Source organism: Chinchilla lanigera, unplaced genomic scaffold (genome assembly GCF_000276665.1).
Source record: "Chinchilla lanigera isolate Chin_1 unplaced genomic scaffold, ChiLan1.0 scaffold00158, whole genome shotgun sequence".
NCBI classification, from domain to species: domain Eukaryota; kingdom Metazoa; phylum Chordata; class Mammalia; order Rodentia; family Chinchillidae; genus Chinchilla; species Chinchilla lanigera.
This window is the reverse complement of record NW_004955559.1, coordinates 1,595,813-1,613,770: the sequence shown is the minus strand read 5'-3', so window position 1 is coordinate 1,613,770 and position 17,958 is coordinate 1,595,813. Positions and strand designations below refer to the sequence as shown.

General features: G+C 57.5%; 2 protein-coding genes and 1 long non-coding RNA gene across 7 annotated transcripts in view; 2 read left to right on the top strand and 1 right to left on the bottom strand.

The window, feature by feature from the left end:
- The first annotated feature begins 34 nt into the window (after positions 1–34).
- On the top strand, positions 35–2,847 carry Lin7b (lin-7 homolog B (C. elegans)). 2 transcript variants are annotated; one of them, XM_013509002.1, is made up of 5 exons: positions 35–315; positions 507–624; positions 1,237–1,446; positions 2,281–2,444; positions 2,746–2,847. In XM_013509002.1, exons 1-5 carry the CDS (start codon positions 197–199, stop codon positions 2,765–2,767), a joined length of 633 nt encoding a protein of 210 aa, XP_013364456.1. In that variant the 5' UTR covers positions 35–196; the 3' UTR covers positions 2,768–2,847. The 2 variants fall into 2 exon arrangements, with proteins under 2 accessions (XP_013364456.1, XP_013364457.1); XM_013509003.1 differs by having other exon boundaries at positions 153–315; positions 514–624.
- Positions 702–1,442, bottom strand: LOC106147438. Its single transcript, XR_001232341.1, has 2 exons — positions 1,355–1,442; positions 702–926 (listed from the first exon to the last, which is right to left on the bottom strand). It is a non-coding gene; the product is annotated as an uncharacterized LOC106147438 (long non-coding RNA).
- Positions 2,848–3,705: 858 nt separating the features above from the next.
- Positions 3,706–17,958, top strand: part of Ppfia3 (protein tyrosine phosphatase, receptor type, f polypeptide (PTPRF), interacting protein (liprin), alpha 3) — a 22,433-nt gene continuing 8,180 nt past the window's right edge. Inside the window, exons 1-16 of one of the 4 annotated variants that reach the window (XM_005412904.2) lie at positions 3,706–4,088; positions 9,346–9,600; positions 9,791–9,892; positions 10,395–10,559; positions 10,941–11,015; positions 11,464–11,538; positions 11,852–12,073; positions 13,168–13,314; positions 13,421–13,555; positions 14,123–14,206; positions 14,334–14,465; positions 14,855–14,917; positions 15,016–15,095; positions 15,261–15,405; positions 15,843–16,030; positions 16,903–17,125. In XM_005412904.2, coding sequence (XP_005412961.1) covers positions 9,361–9,600; positions 9,791–9,892; positions 10,395–10,559; positions 10,941–11,015; positions 11,464–11,538; positions 11,852–12,073; positions 13,168–13,314; positions 13,421–13,555; positions 14,123–14,206; positions 14,334–14,465; positions 14,855–14,917; positions 15,016–15,095; positions 15,261–15,405; positions 15,843–16,030; positions 16,903–17,125 — 2,076 coding nt within the window. In that variant the 5' untranslated portion in view covers positions 3,706–4,088; positions 9,346–9,360. Of the gene's footprint in view, positions 4,093–8,615; positions 9,601–9,790; positions 9,893–10,394; positions 10,560–10,940; positions 11,016–11,463; positions 11,539–11,851; positions 12,074–13,167; positions 13,315–13,420; positions 13,556–14,122; positions 14,207–14,333; positions 14,466–14,854; positions 14,918–15,015; positions 15,096–15,260; positions 15,406–15,842; positions 16,031–16,902; positions 17,126–17,958 lie in introns of those variants that run through there. The other 3 variants (XM_013509000.1, XM_013509001.1, XM_013508999.1) reach the window with 3 other exon arrangements.

Genomic DNA, 17,958 nt, shown 5'->3' with positions numbered 1-17,958 from the left:
GGGGTGGGCGGGGCGGGTCCGCTGCGTGGGGCCCCGGGCCGGGCTGGGCACGCGCTGGCGCAGACCTCCGGGCCACCTGAACGCAGCGGTACGGGTGGCGGGGTTCTGCCGTGGTCTCCTCCGTCCTAACTGCATCTCTCGCTGCCTCTCTCCGTGGCCTCCGCGCCGTGGTGTCGTCTCCGCCCTCGCTGCGCAGATGTTTCCCGGGCCGTGGAGCTCCTCGAGCGGCTCCAGCGCAGCGGGGAGCTGCCTCCGCAGAAGCTGCAGGCTCTCCAGCGAGTTCTGCAGAGCCGCTTCTGCTCCGCCATCCGCGAGGTGAGCCCGGACTACGCCTCCCGGCAGCGCCCGAGCCGCTTGCGCAGGGGGCAGCGCCGCAGCCCAGCCCGGGGCTCTGTGGGAGTTGTAGTCCCCGGGCGCGGGGGCGGGGCGGACCCTTGGGGAGCGGGGGCGGGGGCGGGGGCGGGGGCGGGGGCGGGAGGAGACCACAGGGGCGACTGTGTCTTAAGAGAGCAGGAAAGTGGCGGCTCCCCGACACTGCTGGGCCCTCTGCAGGTGTATGAGCAGCTCTATGACACGCTAGACATCACGGGCAGTGCAGAGATCCGGGCTCATGCCACGGCCAAGGTAGGCACCCCCGCCCTCCCAGCCCAGGCAGTCCTATGTCCCCCTTCATGATTTTTTTTTTTTACCAGAACTACAAAAACCCTTATAAGTCTTTATTTATAACTTCCTTTAAATAACCACACATTTTAAACTGAAATGTCACATAATAGGTGAATGGAAATCAACATCTCAGGACTGTCTAGAAAATAATCGTAAATGTCTATACAACAGACTGTCCTAAGGAACTCTTACTGCACTGCACTTAGATGCTGTTTCTTGTCACTGCCTGGTGGCTCTCAGTTCCCTCCAGGCTTAGTTTCCATCTGTAAAGAAAGAAAGATTAGGCTGTGTGGTGGCACATCCTTGTAATCCCATTACAGTTCGAGGCTGAGGCAGGAGGATCCCAAGTGTGACTCCAGCTTGGGCAATTTAGCAAGACCCACTCTCAAAATAAAAAAGGCTCTCAGTTTAATTCCCAGTACCTAACAAAAACAAAAAAGACTGAGCAGCAGAGTGTGACCCTGAGCTTGGGAAAAGCGCTCTGGCTCAGCTTCCTCTCCCTGCCGACCCCTGCCCCATCCTGCATGCTCACTGTGGAAGGGCCCTCGCCACCGCACACTTCCTCTCTGCCAGGCCACAGTGGCTGCCTTCACAGCCAGTGAGGGTCACGCACATCCCAGGGTGGTGGAGCTGCCCAAGACGGACGAAGGCTTGGGCTTCAACATCATGGGAGGCAAAGAGCAGAACTCACCCATCTACATCTCTCGAGTCATCCCCGGAGGTGTGGCGGACCGGCATGGAGGCCTCAAGCGTGGGGACCAGCTGCTGTCGGTGAACGGTGTGGTGAGTGGGGGGCTGGGCAGAGCCAGGGTGATGGTCTGTTGTGCAAACCCTGATGGTGACATCCATTCAACAGTGACTGAGCACTGTTCAGTGGCCAGCCCTGTACTGTGTAGGGCTTCACACTCTTGAGACTCAGGGGGTCCCCTCCCTGGTCTGAATGAACTAGTTGTAACTCAGAGACATACTGAAGAAGCACAGAGCATTGTGAGAATCCCGATGTGGCTCCAGCCCAGCATAGATGAGGGAAGTGTTTGCAGAAGAAACATTTGAGCTGGGTGTTGAAGGATGAATAGGAGTTCTGCAAGCAAACCAAGTGAAGAGTGTTCCTGGCTGCAGGCATTGTAGACAGGGACTAACTCAGTGCTCCTCTGATGGGGTTCAATTCTGATGGAGATCTGGGACATGCAGCTAATTAAAACTATGTGGTTAGAGTAGAAAGCAGCATAACTGCAAGGTGGTTTGGGCCACTCCTGTAGGGCTTAAGTGCCAGCCTGAGAAGCCACAGGAAGGCTGGGAGCAGGGAAGGGACCGCCCTGCCTGGGGTTGTAGAAGGAGCCCTCTGGGAGGGGGATGATGTGGGGAGGCCAGAGAAAAAGAGTCCAGAAGGGGGAGGACACAGCCTGAGCCAGGCCAGAGCTGTGGGGCCCAAGAAAGGGACCAAGGTGGGAGGGGACCAACGGGCTGTTGGAGAGAGAGGACAGGATAGGCTCAGCAAGCGACTCCCACGAGGAGGCCACAAGGCACGGGCTCCCGCCTGGCCTGGCACCAGGTTCCCCAGCGGCCGGCTCTCTGGCGGTGCGGCCCCAGCCAGCTGTGCACCGGCCTGCCCTGCAGAGCGTGGAGGGCGAGCAGCATGAGAAGGCGGTGGAGCTGCTGAAGGCGGCCCAGGGCTCCGTGAAGCTGGTGGTGCGGTACACGCCCCGAGTGCTGGAGGAGATGGAGGCCCGCTTCGAGAAGATGCGCTCCGCCCGCCGGCGCCAGCAGCACCAGAGCTACTCGTGAGCCCCTGGTCACCCGCCCCACAGGCCTCTGCCGCCTCCCCTCAGGCCAGCAGTGATCCCAGGGCAATCCCTGCCCACCCAGCCCTGGCTTGTGCCTGTCCTTGGGCATTCTGGCCCTTGACCTCTCCTGTTGTGGCCACATTCCCTGGGAGCGCCGGCTCCCTTTATCCCCTCATCTGGAACCTCCTCCTAGCGTCACCCCACCCACCTCCCTGGGCCCAGACCTCAGCCCTTGTTCTCTGGTGCCCCCCTCTGCGCCCTTCCTGAGCCTGCTGCCCTCTCTATCCCCACCCCGCAGGTCCTTGGAATCTCGAGGCTGAAACCACAGACCTGGACCCACACCTGTCCCCTGTACAGTATTTATTGTCACCGGCACCTTATTTAAAGATCTTTGACCCTCCCTGAGTGTCTGTGTGTCTGTCTCGCGGTTACAGCATCTTGACGTGCCGGGCTTGGGGGAGCTGAGGTCAACACCGAGCCCTAATGCCTTTTTCAAAGTCAGAGCAGAGGCAGCGCCCTCTCCTCCCCGCAGGTCTGAAGGTGGAGCCCGCCTAGGTTTCTAGGGGCAAGTCCGAGGTGGAGGCCGGGACCCTGTCTGGGTCTGGGTGCAGGGGCACTAAAGACAACGCCCCCTACCCTTAAGAGGGTCGGAACCCGGCACGGCCCCTTCCTCCGCATTTGGTCTGACCAAGAAGTCCTGAGCCCCAGCAGCAGCCAGTGGGCGGCCTCTGTGTGGGCGGGGCGGAGCGAACCATTAGCCTCGTCCGCCAGGGGAGCCCTGAAGGCCGCACGACCGTCTGCGTGGGAGTCGGGGTGGGGGTGCCGCGTGCAGTTCCCGAGGCGGGCGCAGGGGTACAGAAAAAGGTGCATTCACCCATTGGGCACTCACCCCACCTTCCAACCAAAGCACGTCTTTCCGGGAGCCGCCCTTTCCTTAAAATCCATCCCGCTTTATCCCCATCCCGCTGCCCGCCCAGCCCTCACGTCCCGCGCAGCTCGAGGCGCGCGCCACCGCCGGGATCTGGGGTCGAGAGTCGCGGTCCACGCCGCGAGATACTAGCTCCAGGTGACATCATCCCCCAGCCGGGCTCCGCCCCCAGCCCCAGCGGCCGCACGCCGTGCGTCTATTGGCCGACGCACCTTGAGCCCCGCCCCCCGCTCTCCGCCCGCGCGGCCCCTCCCTATCCGTGCAGAGGCGGGGTCTAGTCGCCGGCCGGTGCCGACACCGCCTCTCATTGGCCACTCGGCACCGTCTGTCAGTCTCCTGTTAAAGGGGCCACGACCGCCTGGGAGCTGTGGGGGGGTGGGGGAGGGTGGAAGAAATTTGGGGGGGAGGTGGGATTTGGGGGGCGCTGGTGGGCACCCCTGGATCTGGCGGCTGCGGCCTCGCGGGGGGAGACTTAACGGCGACAGGGGCTAGGGGCTATTTTAGGGGGTAGAGGGTTGTGAGGCTGTGAGGGGGAGGGGGGTCCCCAGCGCCCAAACCGGAGTAGGAGACGCTGAGCCCGCGCGAGCGGCGGAGACAGGGCTCCAGAGATCGAGAGCCGGGCCCCGGCCGCCGCCAGGGGCCCCGCCCGGTCCCCCCACCCCACCCCACGTCCCTTCTGCAGCCCAGCTCCGCCCGCAGCCGCCGCGGACCAGGTAGGTAAGCGCCCGGCCCAGCCCGCCCGGCAGCGCCCACCCTGGGGACCCTGGGCGAGACTCCCCCGCCTCCCGGAGATCCTGGTTTCCCGAGCTCATCCCCCGGGACCCTGGAGCCCAGATTCCACAGCCAGACCCCGGAGACTCAGCGTCCCCTTCCTGGCGCCCAGAGTCCCCAGTCGAACCCTGGAATCCCGGGCGTGCTGCCTCCCTGCGCCTCCTCCGAGGCCCAGGAGCCTGGATTTCCCCATCCAGCCGCTGGACCCCCGAGCCTTGGTCCTTCTGCTCCCCAGTCCCGGGTGCCCCGGGCGCCAGCCGCGACTGTCAGGCTCCTCCGAGCGCCGGCCTTGCCCCCATCCGCACCCCCGTCCGGGTCTCCAGCCTCGGTTGCATCCCTCGGCCAGGCCGGCTGCCGGCCGCTCTGGGCACCGGCCCGCTCCGGAGCTGTCCATGGTCAGCGCACCCGGCAGCCTAGCTCCCCCACCCTATGCCGCTGCCGCCAGGGAGGGGGCGCAGACGGCGAGGGGGGGACACCCCCCGCCGCGCCGGTGACCCGGGGATACCCGGGCCCTCCCCGACCCGGGCCGCAGGATCCTGCTGGCCAAACTCTCGGCCTCGTCCCCAGCACCCCAGGTTTCCGGGACCCTAGGTGCTCCCTAAGGAGCCAAGGCTACTGAATGTTCCTGCCCTGTCCACCTCAGGGACGTTGGCACCTGGCACCCAGCTCCCACCCGGTTCTGGAAGGCAGTCAGTGCTCACCCATCTGTCGGACCAGGCTGACAGGTCCTAGGAATCGGGTGTCCCAGCTTTCGGCCTCCCCTACCCCCAGCACCTACTTGAACAGCCCCGTGCCCCTCAGACGAACCCACTCAGCCTCCTGGCACCCAGCATCTGCTCCTTTAGGAACTCAAGCGCCATGACTCGCTTCCTTGCAGGATCTGAAATGTAATTCCTCCGCTTCTGTCCACCCTCCCTGCTTGGCGACCTAAGCGTCTGGTCCACAGTCCCACATCCCTACAGGACGCCGGAGCTCAGAACCCAGCTTGTGTACTGCCCATCAGCCTTTTCCCAGACCAACTGCCCCAGCTCTCCCTCCCCGAAACACTCAGGCTCTAAGCTTGAACTTCTGGCCTTCCATCTCCACAAGGGTTCAGGAGCCAGAACCCCCTCCCCGCCTGCCTCTAGCTTCTCAGAGTGAACTTTTAGGGACCTAGATCCTCATGGCTGCTTGGCAAATTCACATCTCCTGTGGCATTGACAACCCCATCTCTCATCCTCATAGCCTGTCAGACACTAGGCTTCTGGAATCCACTCTCCTCTCTCCCCTAACGTCCCAATTCTTTTTTTTTTTTTTTTTTTTTTTTTTTTTTTTTTTTTTAGAGACAGGGTCTCGCTGTGCAGTTCAGCCTGGCCTTGAGCTCACTTTGTAGCCCAGGCTGGTCTCAAACTCGCAACAATCCTCCTGCCTCAGCCTCCCAAGTGCTGGGATTACAGGTGTGTGCCCCATGCCCGGCAAAGACCCCGATTCTTGAGATGTTTCCAGCACTATGTTGCCTGTGAGCCCCATGTCCTGATGTCACCTGAGGACACTTTCTCAGGCCAGTGAACCCATCACCCATCCCTTCCCCAGATGGATTCTGAGGTCTACCAGGCTCACCAGGTGATCTAGAAGCTTCCTACAGGCTTCCACATTTCTAGTCACTTGGTGCCTTCAAACTGCTCCATGTTCTAGAGTCCTTCTAAGCCCTAGAACCCACCTAGGTGACCTCTCTGTTCTGTTTTCACCCAGGGCACAACTGAAGTTCTATACCAGCTGTTAAATCCTAGTCATCTTTTTCCATTATCCTTTTCAAATGTCTAGATAATGTCCCCAAGCCAAATCCTCTCCACAGACCTGTTCCAAATTTCTAGCAACCATGTCTTACTTAGTCTCTGCTAAATTTCCATTTTAGATGTGTCCACATCTTAACATTCTAGATTGAATTCTCTTCCCAGGCAACATGCTAACTTCTACAAAGAGTCTGTTCTATTATGTGCTCTAGCCTTCCTCCAATGTGTGGTATGGATTCAAAAAGTAATTTCTTTGCTTTATGCTTCATCTTACTTTACAATCTTAAATCTAGAAGATTGTCCACAAAGTGTTCTACATTTCATTTTTCTTCCTCAGGTTCTAGGTTCTAGGCCCATCTGTGGCCACCTTCTTTCTCTGTGCTTTTTCTGCTGTGGCCTTAGTGTAGAACTTCTTGCCTGGCGTACTGTGGACTTCTCCTCCATCTGCCACTTTGGCATCCTAAGCATGTTCTAGGCTCTCTCCTCCTCCAGAGTCTTCAGCTTAGAATGTTCTCATTTCCAGAACACGCCTCTCCCTTGCCAGTTCAGTCTTGATCTCAGGAAATTCTTTTTTTGTTTTGTTTTCTAAAGACAGGATCTTGCTATGTTGTTCAGGCTGGCCTTGAACTCACTGTGTAGCCCAGGCTAGCCTTGGACTTGTGACAATCCTCCTGCCTCAGCCTCCCAAGTGCTGGATTTACAGGCATGCACCATTATGCCTGGCTGTCAGGAAATTCTTAATTATTGCTTACTCTTACCTCAATTCTTCATTTTCCTCCAGGTACTTCCAAGGGAACTTCTTGTTACTGTCTTTGTTTTTCTTCATACCTATGGCATGTTCTGAATTCTAGAGCACATTTTTTTTTTCAGTGTGAGGGATTGAACCTATCGCCTTGGATATTCTAGGCAATTATTCCACTGAGCTAAACCTCAGTCCCAGAGAACATCTTTTGTTTTCTGATTCTACAAGTAATTCATCTTGGTTAGTTTGTCCTCTACGCTGCACCCCTGCCACATGCTGGAGATTGAAGTAAGGGCTGGGTGAATGCTAGGCATGTGTTCTACCGCTGAGCTTGTCTTTTGATCAAACCAAGAATGTGGCCCCTGTTTTATTCTGTATTAATCTCTTGGTCCCTTGTGGATTCTGAGTTCTAGGTTACATCTCATTAGTCTTGCTATGTGTTGCAGTCATGTGTTCCATGGTACCATGATGACCCTCTCTGTGTTTGGGGTGCTGGGATGGCCCAGACACTCTAAGTTATGGGGCTGCTTTTGGCTGGTTCTAAGTTCCCAACCTCGGTTCTAGACTGTGTTCCTCTCCCTAGCCTAATGTGTAGATTTTACCCCGCACACACAGCAAACGTGGAAGCGTGGCTTCTTTCTGCCTCCAGCCATATCTTTACGTCTTCGGCAACCTAGACCTATGCCTAGCCTTGTGTTCTGTGCCCAGAATAAATCTAAGGAGCCTCCTGAAAACATCGTATCTTCTGAGCAGGTTGTGGGTTTGAAATGTGGGTTTTGGCCTATGCTGGCCTGCTTTCCAGAAACTTTCCTGAGTCATTTCTGACTGCTGGGATTCAGGGGTCTGAATGCACCACTCCAAAGACCCAAGGGTGCAGGCTCACGGCCGCCTCCTCTCCCAGGTCCCAGAGTCCTCCCAGGAGTCCAGGGCCCCAGTTGCAGGCTGTGGGCACAATCTGCAAGTTGGGCGGGGTTGAGAATTATCCTCTCTCAAACCGGTTATGCTGCTGCTCCTGGGGAGGACGGAAAGGAACAAGTGAAAGTCCCTCCCGCTTTCGGCCGGGCCAGCCGGACCTGTCGGGCCTGAAGTGTACCAGGGAGCGGCTCAGAGGACCTCGCTCCATCCCAGCGCGGTCTCAGGCTCCAGGGACCCAAGCCCCGCCTTCCCGTCCCCAGAAACCCCGCCTCTTCCTCGTCACCACCCTCGGTTAACCTCACGGGGGCTGCAGGAGCACCCCAAACTCCCGGATCCGGCAGAAGGAGCAAGCACTCCTAGGACCCTTAGTGGGGAGAGGAAGCGTCTGAGGCTGGGATTTCTGCTCTAAGGAAAGAGGCTGGGAGCCTCAGGAGAGAAGGGGGTGTGGTCTCTGACGCCGGGGTTGGGGAGCAGGGGGTTGGAGGCTTGGACTCCTAGGGGATGAGAAGTACTGGGCAGGAAGGGGGCGCTAGACTTCTGTGAGGTGAGGAAAGCGGGAGCTAGAGCTGGGACTCCGGGGCCTTGAAGAGGGAGAGACTAGCACAGCCCCGCCCCTTGCCATGCTTTCTACTTTTATTTTTTCAAATGGGCTGCCAGGGTCTGGCTATCGGAAATTGAAGGAGGCAGAACAACTTGGGTTGGACAGTGGGCGGGGATCCTCCCTATGTTGTTGTTATTACAGGTGGTCTTGTTCTGTGGCCCCAGCCCTGTTGCTTTCTTTCTTTCTTTCTTTCTTTCTTTTTTTCTTTTTTCTTTTCTTTTTTTTTTTTTTTCCGGTACCGGGAATCAAACTCACGACCTTGCGCTTGCCAGGCAGGCTCTGTGCCGCTGAGCTAAATCCCCAGCCCCTAGGGGTAGAATCTGAGGGCATTTCTTTCTGTCACTTAAGTGCTTCTTTTTTTTTTTTTTTTTTTGCCTCTTTTGAGTCAGGGTCTCAGTATGCAGTTCAGGCTGGCTTGAGCTCACTTTGTAGCCCAGGCTGTTCTCGAACGCCCAGCGATCCTCCCGAGCGCTGGGATTACAGGCATGCGCCACCACGCCCGGCCCCTGTTGCTTTCTGAAAGGGGTGGTTCTGCTTGGGGGCTCAGTTTGCCACCTGTGCGGGGAGGGGGTTGTGAGGATTCTCAGCAGTCAGAATGGGTACAGACTGAGTCTTCTACATTCACTTGGGTAACGCCTGGGTCACCAGCGTCAGATTCTCTTTTAAATTTTTTTTTTTTCGGTACGGGGAATCGAACTCACGACCTTGCTCTTGCCAGGCAGGAGCTGTGCCTCTGAGCTAAATCCCCAGCCCCTCTCTTTTTATTTTATTTTATTTATTGTCAGTTTCTCATAGTGGGCCAGGTTTGTTGTCTGCCTGGTGAGGCCTGGCCTCAGTTTCCCTAAATGCTCTCACCCATGTGGCCAGGGCTGTTTTTCTGACAGCACAGGGTTTCAGCTTATCCTGTGACGGGCTTACAATGGACAAGACTGTTTCCCCTGAAGCGCCTGCTGGCCAGCCCTTAGGCTCCTTGAAGGAGTCCCTGGTGTTGGTGCCTCAGTTTCCCTATGTCATGATCAGAGTGGCTGGGTCTCAGTTTCTCAGGTGCAGTGTCTGGCTCCGCGCACCTCAGTTTCCCCCAGGGAGTATCCCAGTGGCGGTGCTTCGGCCGGCTGCCTGTACCCTGACCGGGCTGCTTTCTGGCCTCTGCCCCTTTCCCACACCCGCAGGCCGGCACCGCCGCCATGATGTGCGAGGTGATGCCCACCATCAGCGAGGATGGCCGGCGGGGCTCGGCGCTGGGCCCGGACGAGGCGGGCGGCGAGCTGGAGCGCCTCATGGTCACCATGCTCACGGAGCGCGAGCGCCTGCTCGAGACGCTGCGCGAGGCGCAGGACGGGCTGGCGACGGCGCAGCTGCGGCTGCGCGAGCTGGGCCACGAAAAGGACTCGCTGCAGCGCCAGCTCAGCATCGCGCTGCCCCAGGTTTGGGCGGGGCCGGGCCGGGGCCTCCGTGGGGAGGGCGGGGCTTAGTCCTTGGAAGGGAGGAGTCTGGGAGAGGCAGGTTTGGATGGGCGGAGCCTGAACGACAAGAAGGGGCGGGGCTTAGCCCTGAACTGACGGGGACAGGGAAAGGATCTATCCGATTGTCCTGATCCTGCCCACGTCTGGACAGGAGTTCGCGACTCTGACGAAGGAGGTGAACTTATGTCGGGAGCAGCTGATGGAGAGGGAGGAAGAGATTGCAGAGCTGAAGGCAGAGCGGAACAACACACGGGTGAGGGGCGTAGGGCGTGGCCTAATCAGGGTGGGCGGGGCCTCACTGTTTCAGGCTGACCCATCTCCCCACATCTTGTTTTCCTGTCTTCTTCCCGGCTCCCACTTCCAGGTTAGCCACCTTTTCTGTTACCCCTCCTTCTTCTATGTCTCCTCTCTGATCTCTATAACTTTTTCTTATTCTTGCCCGTCCCTTCCTTGATTCTGCCTGTACTATCCCTTTTTTCCTGACATTTCTCTCTACTTGCCTTGTGCTTGGCGCCACCTCTTCCTGCACCAGTCCTCCCCACTTGTCACCCCTCCCTCAACCCTGCCCCTTCCCTGTTGCCTTTTTTTTTTTTTTTTTTTGTCTTTTTGAGACGGTGTTTCACAATGCAGTTCAGGCTGGCCTTGAACTCACATTGTAGCGCAGGCTGGCCTCAAACACGCAGCAATTCTCCTGACTCAGCCTCCCGAGCGGTGGGCCTGCCTCTTTTCCTTGACTTGGTGTCTTATCCCTGTAGCTCCTCCTGGAACATCTGGAGTGCCTGGTGTCCAGGCACGAAAGGTCATTGCGCATGACAGTGGTGAAGCGCCAGGCCCAGTCCCCCGGCGGGGTCTCCTCCGAGGTGGAGGTGCTCAAGGCGCTCAAGTCTCTCTTCGAGCACCACAAGGCCCTGGATGAGAAGGTATGAGAATCGGAAGAGCCAGGATGAAGAACAGAAACTCTGGTTGATGGGGGCCGTCCAGAGTAGGCGAGATTCTGGCTGCGATTTGCTGGGAATGTCCTAAGTGGGAGGAGATTTATTGTGACCGATTGTGACAGGCTTCACGGTCCGTGACCCGAATGGTTGATAATATAAAGACACTGTAAAATGGGGTGCTCAAGAGAGGGCTGCCAGGAGGGGAGGCTGCCTGGCACCTGGTGGGGGCTACACACTCATTTAGAGAGGAACTCTTATCTTGCCCTATCGGGCGAGTCCCAGGGAGGTGGGGCTCGGGCCAACCTCAACTGTCCTAGATTGGGTCTGGTCTCCATCCCATTCCAGTACTCCATCTCCCATCCCCAGGTCCGGGAGCGGCTTCGGATAGCCCTGGAGCGAGTGGCAGTGCTGGAGGAAGAGCTGGAGCTGAACCATCAGGAGGTGGGGAAATGGCGTGGAAGGGAGGTGGACTCCTTGGGGCGGAACTTAGAAACTACCAATAAGGGGCTGGGGATTTAGCTCAGCGGCAAAGCACCTGCCTGGCAAGCGCAAGGTCGTGGGTTCGGTTCCCGGTACCGGAGAAAAACAAAAAAAAAAAAAAAAAAAGAAACTACCAATGGTCGGAGCTGACGGCAGAAACCCAATGGGGCCGCACCACTGAAAGAAACCCGCGGGGGTTTCTAGGGAAGACTGTATTGGGCAGGGTTTGGGGGAGACCCTTCCAGTGAGTGAGACTAAGGGGAAAACGAGTCTGGGGCTCACACTGGGATTAAGGAAAACATGCCTAAATGGGGAAAGGCAGGAATAAAGAGGAAACGTTCACCTTCCTGTGGGTAGTAGAACAGGGGTTCCCAGAGCCTTTTGTTCTGACCCTCGTCTCCTCTCCCAGACTCTGAACCTCCGAGACCAGCTGTCTAGGCGGAGGTCGGGGCTGGAAGAACCGGGGAAGGATGGAGACGGGCAGGTGAGAGGTGAAAGACTCCTTGTGCGACGCCTCCAAATTCCCTGGCTTTGTGATGGTCACTTGTGTCTGCCATGGTCCTCACTGACCCTAGGCCATGTGAACTGCTAGCACCCTTTCTGGCTTTCGACCATTGATTTGGGTCATCTTGCTAACTTCTGTGACCTTCGGTGACCCCGGTGGACTCTGATCTGCTTCCTTAATGATCTTGGATCCTCAGCCTCCCCCGCACCTCCACGATCAGGCTTCTCCTGGTATTCCCGCTACATCTCTGTGTTCCCTGCTCTGACTTCTGTGTCCTTCTCTCTTGCTCCAGACCCTTGCCAATGGCCTGGGTCCTGCTGGGGACTCCAGCCGCCGCACCGCAGAGCTGGAGGACGCCCTGGAGCGGCAGCGCGGGGAGATGTGCCAGCTGCGAGAGCGCCTGGCCGTGCTGTGCCGTCAGATGAGCCAGCTGGAGGAGGAACTGGGCACTGCTCACCGAGAGCTGGGCAAGGCCGAGGAGGCCAACTCCAAGCTGCAGCGTGACCTCAAGGAGGTGAGGCGGGAGCCCCTGCTTCTCTGCCCTTTGCCCTCCCTCCTCTCAGCCTTCTTGTCCCCTTTGGCCAAAGTCATTGAGCTGAATGGTGGAACCCGGATGCAGTTGTCAAACTGCGTGGACTCTCCTGTCTGAGCTTGGAAAATGGCCTGTGGCCCTTTCAGAGGCTGACGTGTGCACAAAGTACGCTTCAGTGACTGCCTGGCTATTGTGTTAGTGTGAGGCATCTTGTGCTCCTGAAGCTGTGATTGTGTGCGCATGCGCGCACGCCGGCATTACTGAGGTTGACGCCAGGGCGTTCACACTGAACTACATCCCCAGCCCTATCTATTTTAAAATTTTGAGACAAAAATCTCACTCGATTTCTCAGGCTGGACTTGAACTTGTGATAGGCTCAAATTGAATCTTGTTGCCCTTGAACCCTTTCTGGTTTACTAATCCCCTTGCTCCTAATCCTCATGCTCCAGGGAAGCATGGGGCCTGGATTCCTGAAGGTAGTGCTTGAGAAAGTAGAGTGGGCACTTGATTTTTCTCATCCACTTGGGCTTTCATCCAGGACTGTAGGCCACGGGCGCTGTTAGAAGTGTGTTCCCGCCACAAGGGCTCCCAGACAGGAGTCTGATTACTCCCCAGAGCGCGGAGCACCTCGTCGGGGTTCTAAGCTTCTGCTACTTTGGTGGCTTGAGAGGTGTTTTGCCCTCTAAGTGGAAGGGGACCTGATGCCCATGAGACATGAGTGCACATGCTCTGTAATTCTAAGCCCATGCTGTGCTAGAAGTTGTTGGGAAACCTAAGGCTTGGTTTTTTACAAAGGTGGCTTGAGTGGAAACTTCATGTCACAGGGGCCTTCGGGCCATCTATAGTAAAAATCTCATACAGAAATGTTCTAGAAGCTATGGGAGGCGTGGCACACCTTTTAAACTCTCAGGTGTCAGGGGACTTAAGGTACCATCCTACTGACACCAGCGGGGCAGGGGACTTCATTTCTCAGGAATCCCTGGGCAGCCTCGCTCCAGGTTCTTAAGCCTACGATACCCCAGGGACTTCTGGGAGCTGTAGTCCATGCAGCCGCCCGCCCCCCCCGCCCCCCTCAGGCGCTGGCTCAGCGGGAGGACATGGAGGAGCGGATCACTACGCTGGAGAAGCGCTACCTGAGCGCCCAGCGCGAGGCCACGTCTCTGCACGATGCCAACGACAAGCTGGAGAACGAACTAGCCAGCAAGGAGTCGCTGTACCGGCAGGTGAGTGCTACCCTGTACCCCACCCCACGCTCACGAGGGGTGATGTGGGTGAGACTCTGTCCACGTGACTTCGCCCTTTCCATTCCTCTGCCTGTCCCTGCCCCAGAGTGAGGAGAAGAGCCGGCAGTTGGCCGAGTGGCTGGACGATGCCAAGCAGAAGCTGCAGCAGACACTGCAGAAGGCCGAGACCCTGCCTGAAATAGAGGCGCAGTTGGCCCAGCGAGTAGCCGCGCTCAACAAGGTGCCCGGAGGCTGCGTGGGGCGGGGCCTAGAGGAGGCGGGGCCCTGAATCCGGTGGGGTAGAAGGGGACCCCGAGGCCCCTCGGCTAAAGGAAAAGGACTTGGCATGGGGTAGGTCCTAGGGGTTTAAGGAGGGGGGACTGCCTGCTCTAGTCTGAACTGAAAGGATAAATGGTCTAGAGCTAGGTGTTGTGACGCACGCCTGCAATCCCTCTACTCTGGGAGGCTGAGTCAGGAGGAGTCCAAGTTTGAGCCAAGCCTGCGCAATGTCGCAAACACTTGTCTCAAAATAGAAAAAAAAAAAAAAAAAAAAAGACAGGAAGGAAGAGAGGAAGAAAGAAAGAAAGAAATTAAAAGAGCTGGGTATGTAGCTCAGTGCAGAGACCCTGGGGTTCTATCCTCAGTATGGCTTGCAACCTGAGGTAAGTGGAACAGGTCTTGAGAAAATTAGGTGGAAAATGGACTGGGCGGAGCCTGAATGGCAAGGGAGGGGCCTGGAGCCCGGTGGGTGGGACCTTGCCCCCAGCCTGGTGAGGCACAGTCAGAGGCCGTGGGTTTTGTCTGCTAGGCTGAGGAACGTCACGGGAATTTTGAAGAGCGTCTTCGGCAGCTGGAGGCCCAGTTGGAGGAGAAGAACCAGGAGCTGCAGCGGGTGAGGGGACTGAGGACTGCAGGGATGGGGCTTGGGCCTGGGTGCGGTTTAGGCGAGCGGGCAGGGCTGGGCGCAGTGGGCAGGACCAGTCAGTGCGCTGCGAAAGGCCATTCTTTTCTTTGCGCAGGCGCGGCAGCGGGAAAAGATGAACGACGACCACAATAAGCGGCTGTCGGAGACGGTTGACAAGCTGCTGAGCGAGTCCAATGAGCGGCTGCAACTGCACCTCAAGGAGCGCATGGGGGCGCTGGAGGAAAAGGTGTGCCCCGCACAGACATTCCCTAGATCCGTTATCTGAGATCTACCTAAACCCGGACTCTTGCATTCCAGTCTGCTCTGTTGCTGGGATCCCTTTTTCTCATCATCTAAACATCCAAGAGCTGATTTCTAGGGGCGTCCATACCCCGAGCCCTTGGCTTTTCCCAAAGCCCCAAACCGTATGGACTCTTCAACCTTGAATCCTTGGATATCACAAAGACATCAAATCCTGGGCTCCCGGGATTCGCTCCCCAATCCTCACTCTATGCCCCCACTCCCCTGGCGCCCCCACCCCGCGGTGCACTGGTGGCCCCGTGCGCTGGTGGCCGCAGAGCGTGCCGGGGCTGAGCCCCTTCCAGCCTCGCTCTCACTCCCGCCCTGTCCCCGCAGAACTCGCTGAGTGAGGAGATTGCCAACATGAAGAAGCTGCAGGATGAGCTGCTGCTGAACAAGGTGGGGCCTGGGGCGGGCGGGGATCAGCCAGGCTGGAAGTAGTAGTCCTGGGCAGGGCAGGTTCTGACCCGGCGCGCTGCTACCAACCCCTTCCCCAGGAGCAGCTCTTGGCTGAGATGGAGCGAATGCAGATGGAAATCGACCAGCTTCGGGGGAGGCCACCTTCCTCCTACTCTCGGTGACAGCAGCCCCGTGTCCCCTCTGGTCAAGCTCATCTTTTCTGATCCCTACTCACTGTCCTCCAGAGACTCCCACACATCCCTCTTATCTTTGACCTTAGATTCATGACCCTTGTGCCTAGGCCTGTCCCTGTGACCCCTGACCGCCCTCCCTACGCCCACAGGTCTCTCCCTGGCAGTGCCCTGGAGCTCCGTTACTCTCAGGCACCCACGTTACCTTCTGGTGGCCCCCTGGACCCGTATGGGGCTGGCAGTGGCCGGGCAGGCAAGAGGGGCCGCTGGTCGGGGGTGAAAGACGAGCCCACCAAGGTCAGCAGCCACCTCTGGGCCCGGGACTGAGCGGTGCTTGGGCGGACAGCGGTGGGGAATGGAGGCCTCTCCAGGGGGTTCAGAGAGGAGCAAGGTTGAGAGCCAGGGTCTCCTGGACTCACCCCTCCCCTCTTCTCCCTTCTCTACTCTTCTGCAACTGCATCTTCCCCACCCACCTGCTGCTTCCCCGTGTGAACGTCCTGGCATGCGGTGAGCACCTGAAGGAGAAGAGCTGGGGGCAAGGAAATAGGCCTGGGGGAGGGGCCAAGTCATGCCTGTGGGAGGGGCTTGGAGAGTTGGGGGCGTGGTTGAGAGCGATCCGTCATGCAAATAAGCTCTGCTGGGAGACACCAGGGCAGGGCAGGATTGGTGAGTGAAGACCCAGTGCCAGCCATGGCCCTGACCTACCTTGCATCCTTCTGTCCCCACACAGACAGGACTGGGAGCGCTCCACACCTGCTGGGTCCATGCCACCCCCATTCCCCGGGGAGCTGGATGGCTCGGATGAGGAAGAGGCAGAAGGCATGTTCGGCGCAGAGCTGCTGTCGCCCAGCGGTCAGGCTGATGTGCAGACGCTGGCCATCATGCTCCAAGAGCAGCTGGAAGCCATCAACAAGGAGATCAAGTGAGCCCTCGTCTAGCCCCACCACGCCCTGCCTGACCCCACAGCTGGGCCAGAGCCAGTTTCTTTCCCCTCCATCCTCAAGGAATTCTGTCAGCAAAGCTTTCCTTCCGGTGTCCAGGAATCCCCTGCAGTGCATCCAGAAGTCTCAGGCAGTTCTCACAATTTCCAGGCACATCAGAGACTGCATTCCAAAATACCTCTGTTGGGCTGGGGTGCAGCTGCTCAGCGGCAGAGTACTTGCTGGGCAGGCATGAAGCCCTGGGTTCCATCCCCAGTATCACAAAAACAAAACAAGCACAATTTTCAACTCAGTACATCAAGATCTTCAGTTGGATTTCATGGCTTCATCTAACCAGCACCCCAGAATCTCCCAGGAACCTCAGGATCTCAGTACAACAAGGTCCCCTGATCTTGTGACCTTGCTCTTGCAGCTTCCTGGAACATTCTCTCCCTCTCTACCATTTTTTTTAGAGGCAGGGTCTTGTTATGCAGTTCAGGCTGACCTTGAACTCACTGTGTAGCCCAGGCTGGCCTTGAACTTGCGGCCATCCTGCCTCAGCCTCCTGAGTGCTGGGGTTACAGGTATCTTGTACCGGCTGGAACGTTCTCTCTTGCCCATGGTTGTCTTTTTATGATTTTCCAGAACTACGTATGTAGTTACGCTCAGGGTCAGCCCGATGCAGCTCTCACACTTCTGACTTCCTGAGAGCATCATGCCTGCTTGGCTCCCCTTGAACGCGGGAGGCCCTGCGGAATCCACCATAGCCTAGACTTCCTGCCCCTTCCCTGGAGTTCTCCTTCCCCCCAACGCCTTCCCAGCCATGGTGATCCCGGGCTCCCTCTCACCTGGTTTCTCCTGTTTCCCTCCCCAGGCTAATCCAAGAGGAGAAAGAGACGACAGAACAGAGGGCAGAGGAGCTGGAGAGCCGAGTGTCTAGCTCGGGCCTGGACTCCCTGGGCCGCTACCGCAGCAGCTGCTCCCTGCCCCCCTCCCTCACCACCTCGACCCTCGCCAGCCCCTCCCCCCCCAGCTCTGGCCATTCCACTCCCCGCCTGGCGCCGCCCAGCCCTGCCCGAGAGGGCACCGACAAGGCGGTGAGTGCTCCCCACCTCCACAGCCGGCCGAGCGGGTGGGGAGAGGCCAGAAGCAGGGGTTCCCGACAGACAGCAGCAACAGCCCCCGACACCGACACAGACACCGCTGTTTCTAAGGCTCGCTTAGCTTTCCCGGAAGTTCCAACTCAGAGGACAAAGGGAGGTTGAGACGCTGGTTTCCGGCACACACCCGTTCCACTTTTCCCTGTCTCCTGCCTCTAGATTCTGCATAGCACTTTTTTTTTTTTTTTTCCCGGAGATGGAAGTCTGGCAGTGTTGTCCAGTCTTGTGCTAGTCTTGAACTCATGAACTTGAGAAATCCTCCTGCCTTAGCCTCCTGAGTAGCTGGAACTAGGAAACTGTGTTATGTCCAGCTACACAGGATTTTTTTTTTTAATGCTACTTTAACAAAACATACTCCTGAGAACTACAATGAGAGCTTCGAAACTGAGCTTAGAGAGAGGCAAAGAGGCATTATTATGATTTGCCTAGGGGCTGGAGATTCAGCTCAGCGGCACAGCGCCTGCCTGGCAAGCGTGAGGTATTGAGTTCGATTCCTGGTACCAGAAAAAAAAAACAAAAAACAAACAAACAAAAAAAGATTTGTCTGAACCTAGCTTTTCTGATTGGAGGACCTATAACTCATTAGCTTTGAGGCCCAGCATATCTCACCCCTGAGCCCAAAAGCAAAGCTACTATAAATATGAGCTTCTCAAGCACCCGGGGAACTGCAGCCTATGACTTTATGGCCCCCCTCTTAATCTGGGCTACTTTCTTCTCCTTCTCCTTCTCCTTCTCCTTCTGCTTCTCCTTCTCCTTCTGCTTCTGCTTCT

What these genes read in the sequence shown, in the direction of transcription:
- Lin7b (XM_013509002.1), top strand. Translation starts at nt 197, where the DNA reads ATGTTTCCCGGGCCGTGGAGCTCCTCGAGCGGCTCCAGCGCAGCGGGG. An exon ending in TCTGCTCCGCCATCCGCGAG is followed by an intron (nt 316 to 506) that starts GTGAGCCCGGAC and finishes CTGTGTCTTAAG; the next exon opens with AGAGCAGGAAAGTGGCGGCT. An exon ending in CAGCAGCACCAGAGCTACTC is followed by an intron (nt 2,445 to 2,745) that starts GTGAGCCCCTGG and finishes CCCACCCCGCAG; the next exon opens with GTCCTTGGAATCTCGAGGCT.